Below are 27,561 nucleotides of genomic sequence, written 5' to 3' on the forward strand. Positions count from 1 at the left end.
AAACATGGTACATAAAATAGAGTACAATATATAGAGTAGATAAAGATACTGTACCTTCAAGTAGAGATGCTGCCTCTTGTCGAAAGACTGGCGCTGAGATGCAGTGCACCTGTAGCAGTCCAGTGGCAGCATTATACATACAGAAAACTACGTACGTACCATGAGTGCACCAATACCGACAGTTGATACCCGGTTGAAATATAATATTCTAGGGATTGAGGCCAATTATTATAATGGATGCGATGTAAATTCACAGACCCTATAATCTACGCATAGAATGGATTTTATTTAAACCAACTATATAATTAACCTATATAGGCTATTTGGCTATACAAAGCTGACGTGATGATAATTAAACTATATTGACTGTAAACCATATTATTATAATATTGACGAAATTAGAATTTTTCCAGTTACAAACTTATTTTAGCTAAATTATGAGAATGCGTTCCATTAAAACCGATAGGTTTGTCTCCTCTATGATTCCGTAGTATTGGATTCCATAGAGACGGGCAAGCATATTTTTTGTTGCTGCCAGATAGCTAACAAGCTATACCTCATAGAAGAAGCTAGCCAATCTAACACCCAAGATCAGGTAAATCGTGTTTAAACTTCCTTGCGAAGGTATTGTGTTATCGTGTGCAACTTTTAAGAACATTATGCCGCAAATACGATATCAACTAGGTGTATTGCTCGAAGTGTATAGTTAATGTAAATAGTTATATTACGGACTGTCATGTTTCTGATTTGGCTCATGTTAACGTAGTTAGCTAGCTAAAGTAACGTTAGTGATGATGCCACCACAGTTGAATCGTTGACTTTGGTAGCATAAGGCAGTATCTGATTTTTCTCAAATCTCTCAGGATCCAGAAGACGTCCTTGGGTGATTGAGTGCCACAACACGAACAAACTATGTCCTTTAGAGACTTACGAAGTAAGTAACGTTAGCTAACTGTTACCACAGACAGAAGAGGTAGTTAAAAATATATTAGCTATTAATGTCTGTAATAGAGAGTAATAGTAATGGCGTCTTTTTGTGGGCACTAATAACGCGGAGGCCCGCAGTGGCTCGTTAGTTAATGCTATAGGGAATTTAATGGGGGTATGAGATTAAAGCCGAAAATAAGGTCTGGTAAACAAAGGCTTAGGATATCTTATACGTTTAGTTCTAACAGATAATCGTCATCACCTAACGTCACTTTTTGTGAATTTTGAAGCTTTTCTGTAGCTACGTTAATGAAAACAAAGCACATCTTTTCTCGGAGGAAGTCTACGCCCCTTCGTCGGTCATTGGTCAACATTAGAGATTCTTCAATGGAATGTTTGTCATTCAATTATGACAACCTCGAGTTGTTTTAATGTATTTTTTTCCACTTGAGAAATACCATGAAAAAAAACTGCAACAAAATATCTTAATTAGATGTAAAATTGCGCGACTAAGATCTCGACGGCAAAAACGTCAAATTGAATGACAGATTTCATGAATTGTCTTTGATTAAGTCTGACTATTTTGAGGAAGGGTGTATCAAGATGGACAAACAGTACTATTGTCGCTTTTTCCCCTCGTTTTCCAAGTGAAGGTCTTTAAGGAAGTATGCATGCACACTCCTTCGGCTAGCTGCCAGCCGAACCGAAGAATGCGGGAGCCTTAAACCTGTGTTAACCTCAGACCTTATTTTTATCCATTGGTACCAATTGTATGCATATCCTGGCTTCTGGGCCTGAGTGACAGGCAGTTTACTTTGGGCACGTCAGTCAGGCGGAAATTGAGAAAAAGGACCCTAGCCTGAAGAAGTTAAACCTGTGTTAACCTCAGACCTTATTTTCAGTGTTTATCCAAAACCCCAATTAATTTCCTTATAGGCTCTGACCTAAGAGCCATGGCTTACTAATTTCCAGTGGTGGAAAAAGTACCCAATTGCCATACTTGAGTAAAAGTTAAGATACCTTAATAGAAAATGACTCAAGTAAAAGTGAAGGTCACCTAGTAATTACTACTTGAGTAAAAGTCTAAAAGTATTTGGTTTTAAATGAACTTAAGTATCAAAAGTAAACGTAATCGCAAACATGTACTTATATTAGGCACATTTTGTCGTTTTTTTGTCGTTTTTTTGTTGTTGCCAGGCACGCTCCAACTCAGACATAATTTACCAACTTAAAAAATAAATATATTATTTTTTTCACCAGTTATTTAACCAGGTAGGCCAGTTGAGAACAAGTTCTCATTTACAACTGCGAACTGGCCAAGATAAAGCAAAGCAGTGCGACACAAACAACAACAGAGTTACACATGGAATAAACAAATGTACAGTCAATAACACAATAGGAAAAAATCTATATACAGTGTGTGCAAATGAGGTAAGATTAGGGAGGTAAGGCAATAAATAGTCGCTCTGGATAGGGGCGTCTGCTAAATGACTAAAATGTAAATGTAAATAGGCCGTAGTGGTGAAGTAATTCCAATTAGGCAATTAAACACTGGAGTGATAGATGTGCAGAAGATGATTGTGCAAGTAGAGATACTGGGGTGCAAAGGAGCAAAACAAGTAGTTGGATGGGCTATTTACAGATGGGCTATGTATAGGTGCAGTGATCTGTGAGCTGCTCTGACAGCTGATGCTTAAAGTTAGTGAGGGAGATATGAGTCTCCAGCTTCAGTGATTTTTGCAATTCGTACCAGTCACTGGCAGCAGAGAACTGTAAGGAAAGGTGGCCAAAGGAGGAATAGGCTTTGGGGTGACCAGTGAAATATACCTGCTGGAGCGCGTGCTACGGGTGGGTGCAGCTATGGTGACCAGTGAGCTGAGATAAGGCGGGGCTTTACCTAGCAAAGACTTGGAGCCTGTGGGTTTGGCGACGAATATGAAGCGAGGGCCAGCCAACGAGAGCATACAGGTTGCATTGGTGGGTTGAATATTGGGCTTTGGTGACAAAACAGATGGCACGGTGATAGACTGAGTGTTGGAGGCTATTTTGTAAATGACATCGCCGAAGTCAAGGATCGGTAGGATAGTCAGTTTTACAAGGGTATGTTTGGCAGCATGAGTGAAGGATGCTTTGTTGCGAAATAGGAAGCCGATTCTAGATTTAATTTTGGATTGGAGATGCTTAATGTGAGTCTGGAAGGAAAGTTTTACAGTCTAACCAGTCACCTAGGTATTTGTAATTGTCCACATATTCTAAGTCAGAACCGTCCTGAGTAGTGATGCTAGTCGGGCGGGCGGGTGCGGGCAGTGATCGGTTGAAGATCATGCATTTACTTTTACTTGCATTTAAGAGCAGTTGGAGGCCACGGAAGGAGAGTTGTATGGCGTTGAAGCTCATCTGGAGGTTAGTTAACACAGTGTCCAAAGAAGGGCCAGAAGTGTACAGAATGGTGTCGTCTGCGTAGAGGTGGATCAGAGAATCACCAGCAGCAAGAGCGACATCATTGATGTATACAGAGAAAAGAGTCGGCCCGAGAATTGAACCCTGTGGCACCCCCATAGAGACTGCCAGAGGTCCAGACAACAGGCCCTCTGATTTGACACACTGAACTCTGTCTGAGAAGTAGTTGGTGAACCAGGCAAGGCAGTCATTTGAGAAACCAAGGCTGTTGAGTCTGCCGATAAGAATGTGGTGATTGACAAAGTCGAAAGCCAGGTCGATGAATACGGCTGCACAGTATTGTCTTTTATCAATGGCGGTTATGATATCGTTTAGGACCTTGAGCGTTGCTGAGGTGCACCCATGACCAGCTCGGAAACCAGATTGCATAGCGGAGAAGGTATGGTGGGATTCAAAATGTTCGGTGATTTGTTTGTTAACTTGGCTTTCAAAGACCTTAGAAAGGCAGGGTAGGATAGATAGTCTGTAACAGTTTGGGTCTAGAGTGTCTCCCCCTTTTTAAGAGGGGGATGACTGCGGCAGCTTTCCAATCTTTGGGGATCTCAGACTATACGAAAGAGAGGTTGAACAGGCTAGTAATAGGGGTTGCAACAATTTCGGCAGATCATTTTAGAAAGAGTGAGTTTGTGCTACTGGATGCAAATTTCTGCTTGAAAAAGCTAGCCTTTGCTTTCCTAACTGCCTGTGTATATTGGTTTCTAACTTCCCTGAAAAGTTGCATATCGCGGTGGCTATTCGATGCTACTACAGTACGCCACAGGTTATTTTTGTGCTGGCCAAGGGTTGTCAGGTCTGGAGTGAACCAAAGGCTATATCTGTTCCTGGTTCTACATTTTTTGAATGGGGCATGCTTATTTAAGATGGTGAGGAAAGCACTTTTAAAAACATAACCAGGCATCCTCTACTGACGAAATTAGGTCAATATCCTTCCAGGATACCCGTGCCAGGTTGATTAGAAAGGCCTGCTTGCTGAAGTGTTTTAGGGAGCTTTGACAGTGATGAGGGGTGGTCGTTTGACCGCAGACCCATTACGGACGCAGGCAATGAAGCAGTGATCGCTGAGATCCAGGTTGAAGACAGCAGAGGTGTATTTAGAGGGCAGGTTGGTCAGGATGATATCTATAAGGGTGCCCGTGTTTACAGATTTGGGGTTGTACCTGGTTGTTTCATTGATAATTTGTGTTTAGACACACACTAAGCATGTATTTAGTGCAGGGGGGGGGCAAAGTACGGCCCTTTGAGCCGTTTCCGGACCGCTGGGCACTTCAATCTGGGCCACGTGACATAAAAAATGTTTTACTTCGGGGTTTTTTTACACATTTTTTTTCTCCCCACTTTCTTGGTATCAATTGGTAGTTACAGTCTTGTCCCATCGCTGCAACTCCCGTACGGACCCTGGAGAGGTGAAGGTCGAGAGCCTTGCGTCCTCCAAAACACGGCCCAGCCAAGTTGCACTGCTTCTTGACACAATGCCCACTTAACCCGGAAGCCAGCCGCACCAATGTGTCGGAGGAAACACCGTACACCTGGCGACCGTGTCAACGTGCATGCGCCCGACCCGCCACAGGAGTCGCTAGAGCGCGATGGGATAAGGAAATCTCGGCCTGCTGAACCCTCTCTTACCCCAGATGACACTGGGCCAATTGTGCACCGTCTCATGGGTCTCCCAGTCACGGCCAGCTGTGACACAGCCTGGGGTTGAACTCGGGTCTGTGGTGACTCCTCAAACACTGCAATGCAGTGCCTTAGACCGCTGCGCCACTCGGAAGGCCCTCGCAAATTGATTTTAACAAACAATTGGTCATCCAAAAAATGCGGCCCTCAATTGAATTTCAAAATCCCGATTTGGCCCCTGAGCCAAAAAGTTTCCCCACCCCTGGTTTAGTGAGTCCGCCAGATCAGAGGCCGTAGGGAGGACCTGGGATGTTCTCTTGATAAGTGTGTGAATTAGATAATGTTCCTGTCTTGCTAAGCATTCATATTGTTACTTATCCTCTTGCTCTTTTGCACCCCAGTATCTCTATTTGCTCATCATCATCTGCACATCTATCACTCCAGTGTTAATGCTAAATTGTAATTATATGGCCTCCATGGTCTCTTTATTGCCTTACCTACTTACTCTTCTACATTTGCACACACTGTACATGGATGTTTCTATTGTGTTATTGACTGTATGTTTGTTTATGTGTAACTCTGTGTTATTGTTTTTGTCGCACTGCTTTGCTTCATCTTGGCCAGGTCGCAGTTGTAAATGAGAACTTGTTCTCAACTGGCCTACCTGGTTAAATAAAGGTGAAATAAAAATGTAAACAAATAAACAAATTCAAAAGGTAACGAGTACTTTTGGGTGTCAGGGAAAATGTATGGAGTAAAAAGTACATACTTTTACTTCATTCCTAAAGAAAAGTAAAAGTTGTCAAAAATGTTAATAGTAAAGAGACTACTTAAGTACTACTTTAAAGTATTTTTACTTAAGTACTTTACACCACTGCTAATTTCAGTTTTTTAAGACGACAAGCTGGCGAGAAAATGAGGGAGGAGGATGTCTTCCCTGTAACGCACAGCGTTGAGATTGCCTGCAATGACAACAAGCTCAGTCCGATGATGCTGTGACACACCGCCCCAGACTATGACGAACCCTCCACCTCCAAATCGATCCCGCTCCAGAGTACAGGACTCGGTGTAACGCTCATTCCTTTGACGATAAACGCGAATCCGAACATCACCCCTGGTGATACAAAACCGTGACTCGTCAGTGAAGAGTACTTTTTGCCAGTCCTGTCTGGTCCAGTGACGGTGGGTTTGTGCCCATAGGTGACGTTGTTGCCAGTGATGTCTGGTGAGGACCTGCCTACAAGCCCTCAGTCCAGCCTCTCTCAGCCTATTGCGGACAGTCTGAGCACTGATGGAGGGATTGTGCATTCCTGGTGTAACTTGGGCAGTTGTTGTTGCCATCCTATACCTGTCCCACGGGTGTGATGTTCAGATGTTTTTGCGACTTGTCCAGAAGCTACTCCTGCGTTGTCTTGGCTGTGTGCTTAGGGTCGTTGTCCTGTTGGAATGTGAACCTTCATCCCAATCTGAGGTCCTTAGCGCTCATGAGCAGGTTTTCATCAAGGATCTCTCTGTACTTTGCTCCGTTCGTCTTTTCCTCGATCCTGACTAGTTTCCCAGTCCGTGCTGCTGCAAAACATCCCCACAGCATGATGCTGCCACCACCATTCTACACCGTAGGGATGGTGCCAGGTTTCTTCCAGATGTGACACTTGGCATTTATGCGAAAGAGTTCAATTTTAGTTTCATCAGACCAGAGAATGTTTCTCATGGTCTGAGTCCTTTCGGTGCCTTTTGGCACGCTCCAAGCAGGCTGTCATGTGTCTTACTGAAGAGTGGCTTCCATCTGGCCACTCTACCATACAGACCTGATTAGTGAAGTGCTGCAGAGATGGTTGTCCTTCTGGAAGGTTTTTCCATCTTCACAGAGGAACTCTGGAGCTCTGTCAAAGTAACCATCAGGTTCTTGGTCACCTCCCTGACCAAGGCCCTTTTCCCCAATGGCTCAGTTTGGCTGGGCGGCCAGCTCTAGGAAGAGTCTTGGTGGTTCCAAACTTCTTCCATTTAAGAATGATGGAGGCCACTGTGTTCTTGGAGACCTTCAATGCTGCAGATTTTTTTTTTGGTACCCTTCCCCAGATCTGTGCCTCGACACAATCCTGTCCGGCGCTCTACGGACAATTTCTTGAACCTCATGGCTAGTTTTTTTTTTTTCTCGGACATGCACTGTCAACTGTTGGACCTTTTAAATAGACTGTTATGTGCCTTTCCAAATCATGTCCAATCAATTGAATTTATCACAAGTGGACTCCAATCAAGTTGGATAAACATCTTAGGGATGATCAATGGAAACAGGATTCACCTGAGCTCAATTTTGAATACTTTTCGAATGCACCGTATTTGTATCATACCTTAGTTCTTTGAGGTTTGTCTTTTAGAAGAGCACAAAAGGCACATGTAGCGACAGCGAATTGTCCCAGCTCCATCGATTTTCCATACAATATCGATGCGAGTGATTTAATTTGCACTCACTATTGATTACAGTGGAACAAGCTTCGAGTGGACGCTTGGCAAACGTTGGTGTGTGTACATTTTACAAGGTACAAATTTAGCAAATTACAAGTAATCTGAACACAAGTGTGCCTAAAGAAAGTCTGTACCCCTTTAACTTTTTTTTCACAAAGTGAAAAGAAATAAGGCTGTGTTAGAAAATCTACTCCAAATCATCCATTTTGTTTGCAACAAGGCTGTTAAGAATTACTGCAAGGCAACACGGCAAATAAATGTACTTTCTGGCCTAAATATAAAAACTAGAGGTTTGGGGCAATTCCAATACATCACAGTGAAACCCTCTCTATTTTCAAGTATTGTGTTGGCAGAATCATGTTATGGGTATGCTTGTCAGCAGCAGGGACTGGGGAGTTTGTCAGGATCAAAATAAATATGAAAGGAGCAAAGCCCAGGTAAAAAGTTAGAGGAAACCCCACCTCAGTCTTCAGAAAACCTAGCCCTGGGTTAGTTTTTTAAAAATTTTTCACAAAAGAATTACACAAATTTGAATGCCAAAGACACACCAGCATGGCTTTCCAAGAATTGTTGAGTGTCCCTGAGTAGTCTTGAAAATCAGAAACATGAATATTGCTGTCCATCAATGATTCCCAACAAAATGTAATGAGCTTGACCAATTATGACAAAAACAAGTCAAGTAGTACCTGAAGTACCCACCCATCACCCATAGACACAAACAAACATTATCAGGAACACCTCTTTAACATCTAAGTTAGCTAGCTAGTTAACTAGCAAGCTAGACTGATGGTTTATAAAAGCCAAAGAATGATCAACTTGTTTTAATGACTAATATCTAGTGTAGCCATCTAGCCAGGTTAATGTTGCTATCTAGCTAGCAACCATGAGTATTGTGTAAACTTTAACTTACCTAACACAGTTCACAGAATTGTCCATTTAAACAGATTTCGGTACCATGAGATAGTTAATCCAAAGATTCTTACCTTTGAAGTCTCGTCAAGATTGTCATGGCCCATGTGAGTGACATGAAGTTTGCGACAGGAATGTATAGACTACCCACATTAGCGGCTAATTAGCATTTTTTTTTAAATAGGGTAAATGGAGGTAAATGTTTCGATAAAATTCACATTGTCAGAGAAACATTTACATGGTTATCAAAATGTCACATCAGGGTAAGCCTACTTAACACGGACCTTATTTGAAGTGGTTGTGAAATCCCCTAATGGCAAAAATTTTATGGGGGGAATAAAACAATTGGAACCATTTCCGTGTTTGACCACTAGGCTTTATGGGTATTATGAGTTATACTGTAACGTTAGCTACGTGATGAAAACAAGATGTTTCTCCTAAGGTTTGCAATACAGGGTGGCTATCTGCCAAAGTAATCTAGCTTTCTTGCTATTTATGGTAGCAGATGGGTTCAATATGAACTATTGGTCCAGGCATCATGACACTAGTTACCTTTTTCTACTGGTTTCCAACTTATTGTGTATCAGCCAGCAGAAAGTAGTTGGTTATTTGTGTTATAATGAGATCAACTATCTCTTGACAGATTTCACAGAAATGATGCGGGCTCTGGGCTATCCTCGCTTGATATCCATGGAGAACTTCAGGACCCCCAACTTTACTCTGGTGGCAGAAATTCTCATTTGGCTTGTGAAAAGGTGATAAATAGGCGAAGTCGGACAAATGCAGTAGCTAGTCTTCTGACAAATGCATACGATACAGCACACTGTTGGAATGATTTTTATTGTATCGTACGTTTCTGTCGTTCCAACAGATATGAACCGCAAATGGACATACCGAGTGACGTGGACACGGAGACAGACAGGATTTTCTTCATAAAGGCAGTGGCCCAATTTATGGTAAAGATGCATTGTCATTTATTTAAGGCAGGCGCCTGCTTCTCGCCTCCCTGGATCCCTTTTCCCCAGAGCTAAAGTCCCGTCAGCCTTGGTCTTACTTTGTTAAATGGGCACCATTCGCCAGAGTACAGTAGAGCAGAGACAGTGCGTCAAGTACATGCACCGAAGCTTAGGGACCTTTAGCTGTCGGGAAGAGGGGTCCAGAGAAGTTGGATTCACAGCCACTCCGTTTGTTTAATTTATTTGACTGTTTGTTTGTCAATATTTTGCTTATTTTGAGACCTCCCATATTTGTCTATCGCATATCGTATTATTTTGTGGTAAATGTTCAACAAGGCCACTTTAATTTTAAGTGCAAATGTCTTTAGAAAATAAGGGAATGTGTAGTTTACGAGGCTAACACGTTTTGGAGGGGAACTCAATGTGCTTTCACCTGATTCCAGGCAACAAAGGCTCACATCAAGGTGAACACAAAGCGTCTGTACCAGGCTGATGGCTACGCTGTGAAAGAGATGTTGAAGATCACCTCAGTGCTGTACAGTGCCATGAAGACCAAGGAGATGGCCTCAGGGGACAAAGTGGAGGAGGACAATAGCAAATTCAAGTTTGACTTGGGTTCCAAGGTGAGAATGACACTGTAACATGTTGCGAACTCTATGTAGTCCTACCTCCAAATATGCTAACTCCATGTACCTTCTATGTAACAAAAAAAATCTACCAAATGAGAAAAGATCTGCAAGAAATTGTAATTTTTAGGATGAAATGGAGTGGAGATCCAAAATGGTTGTCCGGTACTGTAGGTTTCTAAGGTTCTGCTGAAAGATTCTGTTTAGCCCATAGATATGACTAGGTTAATATAAGCAGGGGACCCCTGACATAGCAAAGGCTGCGTGGGCTTTCTCTGTTGGTGTTACAGGGTTATTGGTATTGTAATATATTCAGCCGCACAGACAAGGAGATACTCCCAGCCCTGTCTGTGAAGACAGTTCAGACCTTTTGGGGGTTCGACCACGGATGTGACAAATGGACAATTTTGCTTAAGGTTTAAACAGATTTTTTTTTTTTATTGGTTTTTCATTAAAACGGTAAGATAAAGTCATTAAATTCCACGTCAATTCACAATGCAAAATAATGGGCCTAATTATGACCGCTAGGGCCGAGCAATGAAGTTAAAGTATATCTGCCGCAGTCATAAACCCTTGAAAGCGCCTCGGCTACGGCGTTTTTGTTTGTCTGTAAGGGTACACTACGGCTTTTTAACACTAACCGCCTGGCCTTTCAGCCTATAAATACCCGCTAGAGAACGTTGCCGGGCGTCACCTTTAGCATATGCATCAGATGCATATCCACCCGCAAGGTGTACAAACATAAGGACCAACTCTTGTTAAATAGTGCATAAACAATTGTAAAGGATGAATTCCATGGCCATCAGGTTATTCTTAGAAAAGTGATATTTGGAAATAGAGCTGCACCTCTTGAATTTTGAGTTATTTGACAAAGGTAAGTGTCATAGAAACTGCAGAATATGCTCTTTGTGAAACGTTTTACTTGGAGGATTTGATAGTTGTGCTCCCTTCCCTGTATCTGTCAATTCCAATTTGCGCCCATCTCTTCATGTATAATTTTACAACCCATAATATTGTCACTCATCAACTATTGTTAATTGAATCTTGTCTTTAGGCTAACTCTTATTGTTTGTGAAATTAGTTTATGTGTAGTTTTGATACGCAGGCTGACTAGCATCGTTTGCTTCCCCTCGCTCATCACCTCGGATAGCGTCAAGGATATGTTTTGCCGTATTCTAAAAGCCTAGTGCAACATGTAGAATGTTTTCATTTCCCTTACAATACATTTAGTTATAGCAAATAAAACAGTCCTGTAACAGCTTTGTTTGACAAAGTAAAAGAGAATGATACAGTATTAACCCGCAAGCCGCGCAGTCAAATTATTTGCTAAAATCATGAGCGCCAATGCTGATGAGTAGGCATAACACAATCTCGTCATTACACTATTGTTTTTATAAATTAAATCAACCTCTTCACCGTCCTTATCGTTCAGTTAGGCCTAGTTTAATTGTGAAGTAACGTGCACAATTATCGCCCATTCATTCTTATCTATAACCTTATTTTACCAGGTAAATTGACTAAGAACACATTCTCATTTACAGCAACAACCTGGGGAATAGTTACAGGGGAGAGGAGGGGGGATGAATAAGCCAATTGGAAGCTTGGAATGATTAGGTGGCATGAGGGCCAGATTGGGATTTTAGCCAGGACACCGTTTTAGCCAGGACACCGTTGTTAACACCCCTACTCTGACGATAAGTGCCATGGGATCTTTAGTGACCACAGCGAATCAGGACACCCGTTTTAACTTCCCATCCGAAAGACGGCACCCTATACAGGGTAATGTTCAAATCACTGCCCTGGGGCATTGGGCTAATATTTTTTTTAGACCAGAGGAAAGTGCCTCCTAATCCTTCTGGTCTCCCATCCAAGACCAACCCTGCTTCGCTTCAGAGGCAAGGATGCAGTGTGGTATGCTTCAGTGTGGAGATAGAGACAGAGACGCATGCCTAGTGCCTGGCTGGGTACAAAACATCCTATAGCTCATTGTCTTGCGGGTTAAGTTGTGAATAGTTATGGGGTAAAAGGCTCTAAATACTCTTCTGTTTGTGAGTTGAAAAATTCTGACATGAGCAATGTAAAATACAACCATTTAGGAAAAGTCAGGGAAGGACATTGCTTTTTGGGGGTAGGAATCGTCCACTAGGAATCGATTACTAAGATTCAGTATTTTTGGAATGGATTTTAGTTGCCGTGCTTCCGAGAACACAAACACTCTGATCTTTCATAGCGAGCTAGCAAGGGACGGAGAGAGAGAGGAGGGGCATGCTGGAATGTTGTAGTTCGCAATTTCTTGTCTTTCAATGTCTCGCAACTTCAGTAAAGCAGGGCTTTATCATCAATTAATAGGCTAGGATATTTTACACGCAACACACCGAAGACTGAACACACACTCGCATCATTAGCGAAGAGAAAGAGCAGGCGAGCCAGCTGCACTGTGATTTGAGTTTTGTGGAGGGGGGAAAACCATTGTTTTTCTGTTACGGGTTTTTCTTAACGTTAAAGATCCCAATTTCGTTTAAACGTTCACACCCCTAGGTTCGACCCTCCTAAACTGGTTGGGATATGCATTTTGACCACTTTTGGCATCTCTGTACACACTGACGTAGATCAGAATCTTAGAAGGAATGACAAAATCATATATTTTACTAGACAATTATCGCAGTTGATTGTGACAAAGTATGTCATAACAATTTTGTTGATATTAGTGGGCTCCCGAGTGGCGCAGCGTTCTACTGCACTGCATCTCAGTGCTAGAGGCGTCACTACAGACACCCTGGTTCGAATCCAGGCTGTATCACAACCGGCTGTGATTGGGAGTCCCATAGGGCGGCTCACAATTGTCCCAGCGTCGTCCAGGTTAGGGTTTGGCCGTCATTGTTAATAAGAATTTGTTCTTAACTGACTTGCCTAGTTAAATCACAGACTACAAAAGGAAAACCAGCCACGTCGTGGACACCGACGTCTTGCTTCCAGATAAGTTAAACACCTTCGCTCACTTTGAGGATAACACAGTGCCGCTGATGCGGCAGGCTACCAAAGACTGTGGCTTCTCCATCTCCGTGGCCGATGTAAGACATTTAAGCGTGTTCACCCTCGCAAGGCTGCCGGCCCAGACGGCATCCCAAGCACGTCCTCGGAGCATGCGCAGACCAACTAGCTGGTGTGTTTACGGACATTTTCAATCTATCCCAGAGTTGGCCACCATTGTTCCTGTACCCAAGAAAGAAAAGGTAACTGAACTAAATGACTATCGCCCCATAGCACTCACTTCTGTCATCATTCTGGACTCCAAAAGCAACAAGCCCACCTCCAGAAACTCCTGTACCCCTATATAGGTCCTAGGGGGGGCATTTAAGCATGTACCTGATAACATTATTTTGCATGACCTGTATTCTCCTTTTCAGCTTTTTTGATAGCCCACTATACCATGCAGAGCAGGCATAATCAAAATTACACTGAATCAAGGTTAAGACAAGCAGTTTCTTAACTTTGATGTTAAAATATCTAGTATTACGATATAAACCATTTCAATTTGTTCGCCATTTTAGAAATCATTTTAGCAGCAATCAGTTCTCCAGAAAGGGATTGATCTAGGGACACACCAAAATAAGTTACACTTGTTTTAGATTCAATCTCCTTGCTTGCACAGTTTACCTTTTATCTTGTCAGCCCTAAGCAATCTACGTTTTGTTCCAAAAAAAATGTATTCCGTTTTTCCCAAATGTAGCGACATTTTGTTGTCAGTCAACCAATCTCTAACAAAATGCAATTCCTTACTCAGGGTCTCCTCTATGTAAACTGTATCCTTGACTGATATCAGTATGGCTGAGTCATCAGCATAAAGCAGGAGTTTGCACTTTACTGTAGCTGGCATATCATTAACATGTATAAGAAATAAGAGAGGCCCTAAAATTGATCCCTGCGGTACTCCACAGGATATTTCTTTGGCCTCTGACAGAACATCACCAACATTACATACTTGTGTTCTGTTGGTCAGATAAGACCTAAACCAATTCACTGCTACATCATTTAGACCCGTGCATTTCAGTTTCATCAGGAGAATATCATGGTCCACAGTGTCAAAATCTTTCCACAAGTCTAACATGATCATACCTGTATAGCTCCTCTTCTCACTTTCCTGCCACAACAACTATCTAATAGACACAAAAGTAAAGGAATGGAATAAGAATATATACACTACCGTTCAAAGTTTAGGGTCACTTAGAAATGTCCTTGTTTTTGAAAGAAAAGCAAATGTTTTTGTCCATTTAAAATAACATCAAATTGATCAGAAATACAGTGTAGCTATTGCTAATATTGTAAATGACTATTGTAGCTGGAAAAGGCAGATTTGTTAATGGAATGTCTCCATAGGTGTACAAAGGCCCACTATCAGCAACCATCACTCCTGTGTTCCAATGGCACGTTGTGTTAGCTAATCCAAGTTTATCATTTTAAAAGGAGTATTGATCATTAGAAAACCCTTTTACAATTATGTTAGCACAGCTGAAACCTGTTGTGCTTATTAAAGAAGCAATACAACTGTCCTTCTTTAGACTAGTTGAATATCTGGAGCATCAGCATTTGTGGGTTTGATTATAGGCTCAAAATGGCCAGAAACAAAGAACTTTCTTCTGGAACTCGTCAGTCTATTCTTGTTCTGAGAAATGAAGGCTATTCCATGCGGGAAATTGCCAAGAAACTGAAGATCTCGTACAATGCTGTGTACTACTCCCTTCACAGAACAGCGCAAACTGGCTCTAACCAGAATAGAAAGAGGAGTGGGAGGCCCCGTTGCACAACTGAGCAAGAGGACAAGTAAATTAGTGTCTAGTTTGAGAAACAGACGTCTCACAAGTCCTCAACTGTCGGCTTCATTAAATAGTACGCGCAAAACACCAGTCTCAACATCAACAGTGAAGAGGCGACTCCGGGATGCTGGCCTTCTAGGCAGAGTTGCAAAGAAAAAGCCATATCTCAGACTGGCCAATAAAAAGGAAAGATTAAGATGGGCAAAAGAACACAGACACTGGACAGAGGAACTCTGCCTAGAAGACCAGCATCCCGGAGTCGCCTCTTCACTGTTGACGTTGAGACTGGTGTTTTGTGGGTACTTTGTCCTCTGTTACCATGCACAGCTCAAACAAATAATTTGTGATACCTTTGCTATGGTAAAAGTTGTTAATGAAAGACTGGCCATAGTGTCCAGAGCAGGTCGGTAACAACTTAACCAGAGATGAGGCTATAGTGGTAAAAAAATATATATGTGTATATATCAGCATCAGCATAAATATATATATATATATTTGCAACCTTTTGTCTGGTCATCGCATAAAACATCATCAATATCCAGGCCAACACTACAGGATTTGACCTTATGGGGAGTTTTTGAGCCAATGTCCTTTCAAATTTTCCGCAGTTTACGAGTCTGATGTAATTTGTCATTAACAGTGTCTATGTAATGTTTGGATTTGACCTTTATCCATTTTGTATCTAGTTACCATCATAATCTTGTATATTTGTCCTTTTGAATTTGGCCAGGTAGCGATCCCTTCTCCTTATGAGGTCTAAGATCTCGGAAGTGATCCATTTCCCTGACCGCTGTATGATTCAAATTTGTTTCATCGGAGCCAGAGTCGAGTGCAGACAGAAACACATCTTTAAAAGATACCAAGCTTGATCAACACCACAGTTTTGTACATGAGACCAATCCAAATTTCCAAGTACTTCTACAAAACGCTCCTTTGACAATTTTTTTCATAGACCGTACTTTCATGTAGTTATTACCTGGCTCAAGTAGTATTTTGGATTTCTTACGGGTACAGTAGGTTACCATATGATCACTAAAACCAATATTTAAGACTCCTGACTGACAGACGTTCTCTTGGTCTGATGATACAATAATCAAATCCAAAGTTGACTTACTCTCTACACACCCGGGTTGGCTCAACAATCAGTTGTTTCAGTTATACAGGGCATTTCCTAGTGTACTTTTCTTGGGTGATAACTGCACATTTGTATTACAATCGCCAAGCAGAATATATTCTCTATCAGCAAATACATTGTGATCACAGCAATTCGATTCAAGTAATCATAGAAATGATTCTGCTTAGGAGTCCAGTAGCACACACCAAGAACTATAGCATGACATTTAGGAAGAAGTATAGCTACTGGTGCAACCTCAAGTCCATCCATTTTCAGATCTGAACCAGGGTTAAAATCATTCCTAGTAAAAAAACACATGGAGCCACCGTTTCAGTCAATTCTATGAATGCTATAACCAGGTAGCTCAACCTCATTGTCCTCCAATTGACCCGTCGAGCCATGTCTCAGTCACAGCAACTACTGCAGCCCAGGTGTTAGAAGCGAGGGGTTTTAATTCCTCTAATTCCGGCAGCAGGCTCCATGCGTTGACATGAATAAAGTGAAGTCTTCTCCGATTTCAAACAGTCAAACATGTCATTTTCTGTGCCCATTGCTGATATATCAACTAACTCATCTAGATTGCACTCATTATCCCTGCTTGTGTCCAGCATCCCAAACTTTGGCACTATGTTTAAACAGCATACATTGCAAACAAGCGAAATGTTACTTTGAGACTTTACAGCTTCATCATATGACAAGGGTTGGATATCCCCACACTTTGTGTACTTAGCGCTTCATGCTTATGTTGCAGAACAATACATTGCATGAGGCACAAAGATGCAGTCCTTGTCGTGGACGAATCAGAATTAGTTGGGTAACATAGATAATTAAGATGTTTTATTAGTATAATATGCTTATTTGAGGTACTTGTCATTAGAAAGTGTCCATTGGACTCTGGTGTCTTTTCAGTTGCACGTCTCCCTTAGCTGGGGCTCAGACACTTGGGGCCCAGAGAGGGGAGAGGTCAGACTTGTCGTCATGGGAATGTGTCTTTACCTATTTCTTAAACCATGTGAAGGGATGGTGTGATTAATGGGGAACCAATGACTTGTCTCCACAATGTCTGTGAGCAAGTCACTCCCTTTTCTTTATTGTGGGGAGGATTATGGCAGTAAATGGACCCTTCTATGTCCTCTGTTAGATCTCACACTTATCCTGTGATAATATATGGCCTAGAGGCTCACTCCCCAGTGAGCCTGTCCAGGAGTGGGGTCAAGAGGGGGTTTGCTTGAGATGGGAGTATCTAGAGTTGACAATTGATATATGCCATTGGATAGTTCTGTTCAATACCGTACCAGGGAGGGACGGTTCTAAGGAGACCAGATACTGGGCTATAGCATTAATCCTGTTGACATAGCAGTTACTGTCTGATGTGTTTTATTGATATCTGTCATACAAAACTTAACCTTTGTGAACTGTTACTAAGTATCTGTGGTTTGTCAATGTACGTTGAAGGGGGTGTATCGTTGCTATAAAAGATCCCTGTAGCCATTCTGTAATCACCTCATTCAATGATTCATTTGAGAGAGTGCATTATTGGGGGTCAATACCTTTTGCAAAAGTATCTAAAGTATTAAAGATGTAGTTTAACTCGGACTGGTGTGTTTGTAACTCTTCTCATTTGGTAATGCAGAAATTAGCCACCACATCCTCCATAACCACAGGCCAGACATTCAGGCTGTAATCAGTACTTGAACGAATCAATAACCACTGGTGACAACCCAAAACTAGCAGTCACAGTCAACAGCCCTTAAGTACTGGGCCCAGATTCACAAAACCTTCTTGAGAAGAAATGTCTTAAATGCCATTTTTCCCTTAACTATAGACTTAAGAAGAATGTTAAGCTAAGTTGCTATTCCTCAAAAAGATTATTGGAAATGTTATTGCGATACTTATGTTCTCCTTAAGCAAAAAGTTAAGAAGAAATTCGATTATTGAAAATAAAGTTCTTGGAAATGTTGTTAATTCTAAGATATCTAAACCCTTGTCTTAAACTCAGGGCAGTGAGAGAAAAATCTCATGAAAGCAATTGAACATGTTTAATTCACTCAGACTTCATCTGAAAGTTTCATTATTGATTATTTTAAACCCAAGAACATGTTTTAGAACAGTAATCTCAGTACGAAATATGCTAACATGATTGCCATTGCTAGCTAGATAGCTAAAATGGTTGCCTTGCAACAAACATTCGTAAGAAGATATTTGAGAAGTTCATAAGAATCTTAAGATATTGTTGATGAATAACACTTACGAACTATCTTATGAACTTTTTTTTCTTAAGAAGCTTCTTAAGTTTTTGCGTAAGAGGTGTTTTGTGAATCTGGGCCCTGGTGTTTTTCCCCGCTATTACAATATTTAGTTATTGATGATGTGGCTGGGGACACCACCATGAAAATTGCACACAAGAAAGGAAAGAAAAACAACTCTTATCGTCATGAAATATTGTTATTTTCTGTATTACGTGTTAGTGTTTTCAAATGTACTTTTCCAGGCTTTCTCCTCTGAATTCTCCTTCTCTTGTCTGTGATCCAGATTGCAGACCTGAAGGCAGCGAGGCAGCTGGCCTCGGAGATCACGTCTAAAGGAGCGTCGCTTTACGACCTGCTGGGGAAGGAGGTGGACCTGAGGGTGAAGGAAACACACCACACACACACACACAGGCTCAGAAACACACCACGGATGGGGAAAGCAATCAGACATTTTGACTGCATGTCTGGGACTGTGGGAGACGGTTTGTCAGCCCCCCCAATATGTGGAGATGTTACCAAAGACATCTGTATCATTTTAAAATATTTGACACGGCACTTGATTTGAGAAGACATTGGAACGCTGCAGACAGGCACACACTGGTTACTTAGAAGTATGAACCCCACAAATTTTGGGGAAAAATGTCTGTCATTCCTCACCAGAATATCTGTGACAGATTTATAATTACATGTTGTCTTTGAGAATTGAACCTTATCATGTTGATCCTGTCTCTTTCCATTATAGGAGATGAGAACTGCTGCCATCTCCAGACCCTTGGAGATCAACGAGACAGAGAAGGCCCTCAGAGCAGCCATCAAGGAAGTTTTGGTGTGTAATGTCTTGAGTTACAGACACGGCTCATATGTCTGTTCCACCACCATTCACTCTCAATAGCAACCACTCTAGCTAATGTATATGTGTCTTGCTCTGTGGTCCAGGAAAGCGTGGATAAAACCAAAGACATGCTGAACAACGTGTCCTCAGATGAGACCAGCCTGGAGTCCAAAATGGAGAAGAAGAAACAGGAGCTGGAGAGGAATCAGAAGAGACTCCAGACTCTACAGAGTGTACGGTGAGTTAGGAGAAACTTCTGTGACAATTGTGTTTAAAAAAAAATATATATATATATATATATATATTTAGAAGGACTGAGAAGCTCAGTTCTGATTACTTTTTAAAAGGACATTGTACTCCAAAATGAATGAAAATACAATTATGCTGACACCATCTAAAATATAATTTCTACCTCGAGAAATGAGCCCAATAACATATTGGTCAAATTATTTGTACAAATTATTTTAACCTATTGGACCATGAAATTAATTTCACATATTTTAACATAGGCTATATGCATGGTCCATATTATCAGGTATGCTATTAGCAATGAGCATTATAACCTGTAGCCCAACTGACGCAGCATAGTGGCTATAAATAAATAGGCTGAAGCATGGGGTTGCCTATGTTCATTTACTAGGGATGTGCATCTTTCCCTTTCAAGATGATTTGATACATATCTAGATACATGGGCTCCGATACGATACAGGAATGATACGTTTTAGTTTGAAATGATTCGGTGTGATTCGGTTTGATTCGAGAACAAATCAATGCGATTCAGTTTGACACGATTCGATGCACTAACATTTGTTGCATAAACATCAATTTTCTATTCTAAATTAAAATCTGCTGATGATGGAGCTCATGAGCTGGATCTGAGATGATGTGTGTTTATGGTGTATGTACTATTTTATTTATTTAACCTTTATTTAACTAGGCAAGTCAGTTAAGAACAAATTCTTATCTGCAATGACGGCCTAGACCGGCCAAACCCGGACGATGCTGGGCCAATTGTGCGCCGCCCTATGGATGGGACCCCAATCACGGCCGGTTGTGATACAGCCTGGATTCGAACCAGGGTCTCTGTAGTGACACCTCAAGCACTTAGATGCAGTGCCTTAGACCGCTGCGCCACTTGGGAGCCCTATGTAGGCACTTGAGCAGAGCCATAAGGGAAACTAGGTATCTACCACCCCACTACCATCTTTTTTTTTTGTCCCCTCATTTGGTTCTGAAATCACCATCACCCACTAATTAACTTGTCATTTTTGCAGATTAAGTGTTTGCGCTAGTAATGTATCAATATTTATCGTTTACAAATTAGCTATGACATGGGCAATGAATATATAGCACAATTTTGGATTTCACCCCCATCTCAAAATCAAATGGTTTTGACCGTTTGGAAGTTTTTACGGAGTGAACGTCTATCTTCGGCCTTGCATTGCACCTCCCAAAGTTATTTATGTCCTTGTTATGAAATGATCAACTTTACCCTGTATATCTAAAAATGACCACATACAGTACACTGATTTATTTAAAGCAGAACTACCAAAACTATTGCTGATGGTGAACCTGAACAATTAAAATAATGTATAGCCAGATGTCTCCGGTAGTTTACTTTCATTCTTGTAAAACACCATTTTCAACTGCGCACAGATAACAATAACCTAGAAATGACGTAGGTTGTCACTCAACCAATGAAGCCTAATATCACGCAAGCCATTTTAGCATTTGAATGCTGAAGGTGCCGTTCAGGAACAGGCTGCCTACCTTGTGAAGCTGGGTACAGTGCGCCGTTTGACTAGGCTACTGATATTGCCTGGGGTGGTTCGGCAAGCAAAAATGACTTGTAGATCAATGAATCAACACCGTACATGCAGTTTGACACTAAAAGAGAAGGCGCATCAGTTGTCACTGTAATGTTTGAAACGATTTTCTGACTGATGCATGCGCGGACTGATACACTTAAACATTTGAGTCAGGGACCAATGGGCATCGGTGAATCGTTACATCCCAAGCATGTACCCTATTGGGCTAATCATTAGCGAGATCCTAAATATGATATTTGAACTAGTTAGCATCTATTTGACAAATGTTATGTCCCTCAAAATGTTGTCCATTTAGCCCCACTCTCTCCTATGCACTCACAACAAATTGCAGCTAAGGCAATGTGCTTAACCATGCTGCTGCTAAAAACTCTGGGTTTAAAATGGTGAAGTTCGCGCATATTTAGGAGTTGAAATAAATTAAGTAGTAATGGAAAACTGGGACCCCCCCTTTTTAACAAATGCCATTAAAACTGCTGTTTTCACGATTACAAGAATTGTTGTGCATTGACTGCTTATAAGAATGCATGTTTCCCTCCCTAAAGCAATTGTAACTTGAATGCGTATTGATAGGAATATTTATCTTGCATAGAACACACAACAACAAGCCAAATGGGTAAATAGATCAACCATTCTACTATGGGGTTGTCAGATTTTTCTATTCATTACTTGTTTTGTTTGCAGATGGAAATAAAATGTGGACTGTTCTAGCATCTTCAAAGTGCTCCTCGGCAGAAATATTTTTTCATGTTCCATATTTTCGGGGCATGCCGGCAATAGTTTTGCCATTGCGCAGTGCCACAGATAAATGACTGCAGCGGAAACACTGCTAAGAAAGCATAAGCATAATCACCACCTTCCGGAGACACTTGAAACCCCACCTCTTTAAGGAATACCTGGGATAGGATAAAGTAATCCTGGTTATTTCCAAAGTTTTTAAATAGTTAGAAAAAATAAGATGACGCTCGGGTAACATGGATAACTATTAAAAGATAGCTGATATGCGGGTTTTCTACATTTTATAATGAACACGATGCAACTTTTGGTAGATAGGCTTCTGGCAGGTTGCGGTATAGCAAAGCCAAGTCAGCCACTGCTCATGGTTCTTACAGGGGAAGTGAAATGATAGGCAACAATGACTTTGCTCATGATCATGCACACCACAAATGACATGTAACTATAAGTTCCTTAAATTTTATTTTGTGGGTGCCTTTTCATTATCTGGATAGACACTTGTGGAGGTGCAAAATAATACTATTTTAATTTGCTCCACGGCTCAGGTGGCCAAGTGGACACAAGGCTATTTGCCTCATCTCATTTGCAGCTGTTTCTGATTTAATAAACAATGCCATGCTGGTGGGTGGTAACATTCAAATAAAACCCAGCCCTTAAACAAAACGTAAGCTGAAAAGTATGTGTATGTCATATCATTCACACAGATTTGCATGAAGTGGGCAGTTCGGATTTGTCACTTCAAGGCCAAATATATCATACTTGGGCTAAAACGATTACTTATTGACTTAAATCTTTGTGCAACATCATGGGTAAGCTCTTGCCGTCATCTTTCAGCGCGAAAAAGTGGATTTCTACTGGTGTGGGTGTTTTTAAAGACATTGTAAGAGACAAATCCAGACAGCAAGTAGTATGGTAGCACATTGATTAAGGTGGATTTGTTTTTCTATGCTCTAACACTTGATGTGACCAAAACATCATAGATATAGATGGAATGTGCTCAACTCTGTTCTCACAAGCCAAAAAAAATAACAAATTATAGCAGGGTTGTAAAACCCAAGAAACAATCGAATAATTGAGTAAAAAAGGACAGCGCACACTTTGGCAAAGTTGCAACAAAAACATTTCAGTTGTTTTATGTAAGGTAATATACATCAGAGGAGCTGTTTAACTGGAGGATCCCTGGATGCTGGTGTAGTGCATCTTAAAGACATGCTCCGGTACTTTGGCGACTAGGAAGTATTTTTTTAAACCTCCCGGTTTGGGCTGGATGTGTCAATGTGTAGTTCATGCATGCTTAATCTATAAGCAGAATTACTGTTTTACCTCAATTAGCCACAAAATCCCTAGTTTGAAAGCGACTGTTTTCTGGAAACTGAGCGGCGCCATTTCCCCTAGATTTACCCCCGTGTGGGCCAGCCACCTAGCAATTTGAGTTTCAGCCAACAAGCTTCAACCCCTCACCATTTGAGTGGCAGCTAGCAAGACACACACACAGCAGCGAGAGAGCAATGACGTGGTGCACATATCTGCACATTTGTGACGTAGTACACACTTTTTGGGGACCACTTTTGGCTCGTGGGTGCTAATTTCAGAACTACAGGCTAAATAATATAGAAGTACCGGAGAATATCTTTAAACAGGTAGGCCAAGTGCTTGCTTGCCCATCTGACCACACCCACTTTTCTCTTTACAACCACATTGGGTGCTTCCTGGAGGAGGCGGAGTCCTCAAAGCCGCCCTTTGAAGCTTTTCTCTTCCTCTGCTGGGCCCTCTCTGCCCCCTCCTTGTCCTCCCTGTTGTCCAGAGCCTTTTTCTAGACTGGGACTGTCTTCGTAGTCATAGTCCGAGATCCTCCATTGGCCTGTGCACTGGCCTCCACCCTCTCCCCTCATTGGTTGAAAACCTGAGAAGCATCCCGCCGGCCTCCACACCGGCTCTCCACAGCAACCCAGTTCCACTCAGACCCAGCTTGTTTCGAGACTACCCAGGATTTGAATTTCTGAGGGTAGTAGGGAAGTGCCATCAGGATTCCTCGGGTACTGGTATTCCTCCTTGCCTCTGTTGTAGGGCTATTATTCAGAAGCCCAGTTAGTGAGTCACCTGGAACAGTGGGGCGCTGGATGATTGGGAGAGAAAGAACCCCCTCCAATAGGTGATGGAGGATACTCATCTGACATGCCTCTGCGCCATAGAGTAAGTCATGCCCAGCAGAGTGCAGGTTGGCCACCTTCCTGTCCAGAATAATGAACTTTCCATCCATATCCATACTGCCTGGAAAGAGAAGTCAGACAAAATGGTCAGAGCTGACCGCAAATTGAAGACCCATGATTTCCCTTACAGTACAGAACTAAAGTTACTATCATCTAGAGGCTAACTTTTGCCCCAAGACTGTCCTGATGCTGTATCTCAATATTTGTTTCATAAATACCTGGGAAGCGGTAGGAAAAAATATATAATTTAATTTTCATTAGAAATGAATACCGTATTCAATGCTTTAAAGATTATTGAATCAACTTTGCTCATGAGTTAGGCATGAAGATAAAACGTGCTTACTGCTTAACTCTTTTCTCTTGCACATCAATACATTTTAGCAGGGTGCTAGTCTAGAAGCCAAGAAACAACAATCCCATAATATAGACGTGAAAGAGTCCAAAACTCTTGAAATAGTTGCAGATTTCTATTTATTTTTATTACATTTATTTTTCTAAGACGATGTCTTATTAATAGCTCACAAACATTTCAGCTTAACGCTAGTTTTCTCACACTCACACACCTGTTCCTCTCCCAGGCCAGCATTCATGGATGAGTATGAAAAGATTGAGGAGGACCTGCAGAAGCAGTACGAGACCTACGTGGAGAAGTTCCGTAACCTGAGCTTCCTGGAGCAGCAGCTGGAGGACTACCATAGACTGGAGCAGGAGAGGTTTGAGGTGAGCGAGCGTCCTCCTCAGTCATAGGGTTGTATTTGGTTGGTACCATAGACGTCAGGGGGCCTGTTCAAGAGGGTGAGATGTTATGGAATGTTCACAAATATGCAGGTAACTGCCAGAATAAAGGAAACGCCAACATAAAGTGTTTTTAATAGGGCGCTGGGCCACCTTCGAGCCGCCAGAACAGCTTCAATACACCTTGACATGGATTCTACAAGTGTCTGAAACTCTATTGGAGGGATGCGACACCATTCTTCCACATGAAATTACACCATTTGGTTTTTGTTGATGGTGGTGGTGGTGGTGGAAAATGCTGTCTCAGGTGATGCTCCAGAATCTCCAATAAGTGTTCAACTGGGTTGAGATCTGGTGACTGAGATGAACATGGCATATGGTTTACATCGTTTTCATGCTCATCAAACCATTCAGTGACCACTCGTGCCCTGTGGATGGGGGCATTGTCATCCAATGAGTGTATTAGCCATGGTAGCTAAAATAATGGCCTGCCCAGCATTTTTAAACATGACCCTAAGCATGATGGGATGTTAATTGCTTAATTAACTCAGGAACCACACCTGTGTGGAAGCACCTGCTTTTAATATACTTTGTATTTTTCATTTACTTAAGTGGTTGCATTATTTTGGCAGTTACCTGTATTACGTCGAACAGAAGTGATTGTCTGTCATGCAGAACAGCGAATCCCGTCAGCTCAATTAAAAAAGAAAACTTTTCTATCTGCAACATTGTGAACATTTCACCTCACTGAACACACACACCCCTGGTATGAATTCTACTGGCTGTTACCTAGAAACATGGTCTTCGCTGATATATTGTGATTGGCAGATGTACAAAAGGCTATATCGACTTCTTTTTCTTGTTCTATCTCAGGAGACTGAGAACACCCTTAGGATGATGCAGCACAAACTGCGGGAGGAGGAGAGGAGGCTGATGAGAAGTGGAGGTGACACGCGCTCAGTAACACACACCTGTATGACACACACTCAATAAACCACAATCAACAGCACGCGCTTGATGATCACACACAGTCTCACACATAATTTGAAAAGTAATCAATTTGTATTCCGAGGTAAAACTCATTCTGCTTGCATTGCACCTGTAATATTTTTGAATGCCATGCTTTAATCAATAAATACTGCCCTTGGCCGTAATACTCTAGTTGTGTATCTCCATAGCCAAAGACGAAGACTCCGATATAGACATCCCTGACGACGAGGGTTCAGACAGCGATATGGAGGATCGCAGACCCTCTAAACCCCGTCCCACCAGAAACGGCCCTATGACAGGTACTAACTCTCTACTCTAGCGTTTACCCCTCTTCCTGAGGCAATGTCCAGCCAGGAGGGCCACCGTGTGCTATGCAGGCTTTCGTTCCAGCCCTGCTCCAACACACCTGATTTTAAACTACAGCGTTTGAATCAGGTGTGTTAGACTGCAGTTCGGCTGGAGAGAAAAACCCCCAGGTTCAAGAGTCGCCCACCCCTGTCCCCACGGGGACCCAGCTGCCTCATATCACACTTGACCCTTAAACCTCTATCCTAACAGGGAGAGGCGGAGCGCGGCTCGTCGGCAACATGCAGGGTGGAGACAGCGAGGAGGTCAGTAAAGGGGTAACCATGACGATGACGAGCACCCCCCACAAAAAATGATTCACTCCTTTTTAGAAACTCAACTCATTCACTCCGTATTAAGTGATACCTACCAGTGAGGTATGACTACAGTCGATAGAGGATAGTGCCAGCCTGACACCACTTTACCGCAGGCAAACGAAGAGTAGGACAAGAGAGCACTTCCCAGGTAACGCCACCACAAAGGACAGCACGTCCAATAGAAATGAGACTGGGAGGCAAATGGTAATCTGTTTCCAGTGTCTAGAGATCGGTTTGTCTCCCATGAATTTGTGTATGGAGATTTCTCTGGCTAGATGCACAGAGCCCTCTCGTCTTTCTCCATCACTCTCTCTCGCTCCCATCTGTTCTTTCTACCTATCCTGTTCCTCATCATCTCATTTCTCTGTTTTATCCCCTTTTCACTTCATTTCCCTCCTTTTCTCTCCACCATTCGTATTTCAAAAGCCCAAAGCGGTTGCGTCCAACTCACTTCCTCGCGCCCCCACACGGAGGACAGGAAAGGTTGGTGTGGGACCATGGGATCTAGTCTGTGGCATCTGCCCCTAGCCGTGATGGATGTGAACTGAGCAGATCACATGAGTAGATCCGATTGGCTAGCTCATTAGATGGCAACATCTGATTGGTAGTAGTTTAGAGTTTGGTTGCACTGCACAGTGAAATGTTTCCCTAGGTGGTCGTATTAGCACTAGCTGAGCATTACCCCATGTACCCTGTATGTGTGTAGAATTTCCCGAACCTCCTAGAACCCATCAGACTTTGGCTTGTAGTTGTGTTAAGGCACTATCATGCTAAGGTACGAACCTTGTTAACTAACTCTGTCTGCTCTTTCAGACAGAGGACAGCGAGATAGACGTGGACGAGGATGATGATGAGGAAGGTGAGGAGAATGAGGACCTGGAGGACGACAACGACAGTCTAGAAGTCCCGGCGCCCAAGCCATCCCGGCCCTCCAGGGGGCCCTTGAGGCCCCAGCTATTAGAGGAGAGCGATAATGACTTTTAAGCTGACACACACACACACACACACTGTATCACAGCTCGTGAGCACTGAGGACAAACAAAACACTTTATTCCATATAACCTAATAATGTAATCATATAATAAACACTCTGTCCAATCTGAGCTTCCTGTTTGTGAGTGTTATCTAGTTCCGTGGTCCACCACTCAGTAGTAAATGACTGAATCATCTTAACAGCACGCGTGCCAATAGAGCCAGGTACGAGGAGAGCCAGCTAGAGTAGCACTCCTCAGTTCTCATCACACGGGGCCGTAACCTTGGAGACTTCCTGCTGGCCAGCAGCTGGAGTCACAGCCACTCATTTTAACAAATCACCTTCACTCTGCTGATTCGGCCCTCTTCACTCTGTCCTCTGCCCTATGTGGGCGGAACAGGGTTGGACAGCCCTGACCTAGAGCCTGACATGCCACGTTTCAAGCATATACTAGCAGAAATTA

General features: G+C 42.2%; 2 protein-coding genes across 4 annotated transcripts in view; one reads left to right on the top strand and one right to left on the bottom strand.

Moving 5' to 3' along the window:
- Nucleotides 1-474: 474 nt before the first annotated feature.
- On the top strand, nt 475-27,228 carry ift38 (intraflagellar transport 38). Of its 2 annotated transcripts, none has more exons than XM_045702546.2 (13): nt 475-595; nt 864-934; nt 9,020-9,131; nt 9,248-9,332; nt 9,776-9,955; nt 18,419-18,514; nt 18,878-18,961; nt 19,072-19,205; nt 24,317-24,458; nt 25,347-25,446; nt 25,652-25,762; nt 26,022-26,074; nt 26,939-27,228. In XM_045702546.2, the coding sequence occupies exons 2-13, from the start codon at nt 913-915 to the stop codon at nt 27,107-27,109; spliced, it is 1,290 nt and encodes a 429-aa protein (XP_045558502.1). In that variant the 5' UTR covers nt 475-595; nt 864-912; the 3' UTR covers nt 27,110-27,228. The 2 variants fall into 2 exon arrangements, with proteins under 2 accessions (XP_045558502.1, XP_014014382.1); XM_014158907.2 differs by having other exon boundaries at nt 25,347-25,419.
- nlrc3 (NLR family, CARD domain containing 3) overlaps nt 21,974-27,561 on the bottom strand; it is a 29,176-nt gene continuing 23,588 nt past the window's right edge. The window contains exons 20-21 of one of the 2 annotated variants that reach the window (XR_006760748.2): nt 24,302-24,521; nt 21,974-23,799 (exon numbers count right to left, since the gene is read on the bottom strand). The gene's annotated coding sequence lies outside the window, so the exon portion shown is untranslated. The remainder of the gene's footprint in view (nt 23,800-24,301; nt 24,522-27,561) is intronic. The other variant, XM_014158904.3, reaches the window with a different exon arrangement.

The sequence above is a fragment of the Salmo salar genome, chromosome 19 (genome assembly GCF_965601325.2).
Source record: "Salmo salar chromosome 19, fSalSal1, whole genome shotgun sequence".
In the NCBI taxonomy this organism is placed as follows: Eukaryota; Metazoa; Chordata; class Actinopteri; order Salmoniformes; family Salmonidae; genus Salmo; species Salmo salar.

Coding starts and splice junctions, on each gene's coding strand:
- ift38 (XM_045702546.2), top strand. CDS start 913: ATGTCCTTTAGAGACTTACGAA. Junction 9,956..18,418: donor AGTTTGACTTGGGTTCCAAG/GTGAGAATGACA, acceptor TCTGTGATCCAG/ATTGCAGACCTGAAGGCAGC. Junction 18,962..19,071: donor CAGCCATCAAGGAAGTTTTG/GTGTGTAATGTC, acceptor TCTGTGGTCCAG/GAAAGCGTGGATAAAACCAA.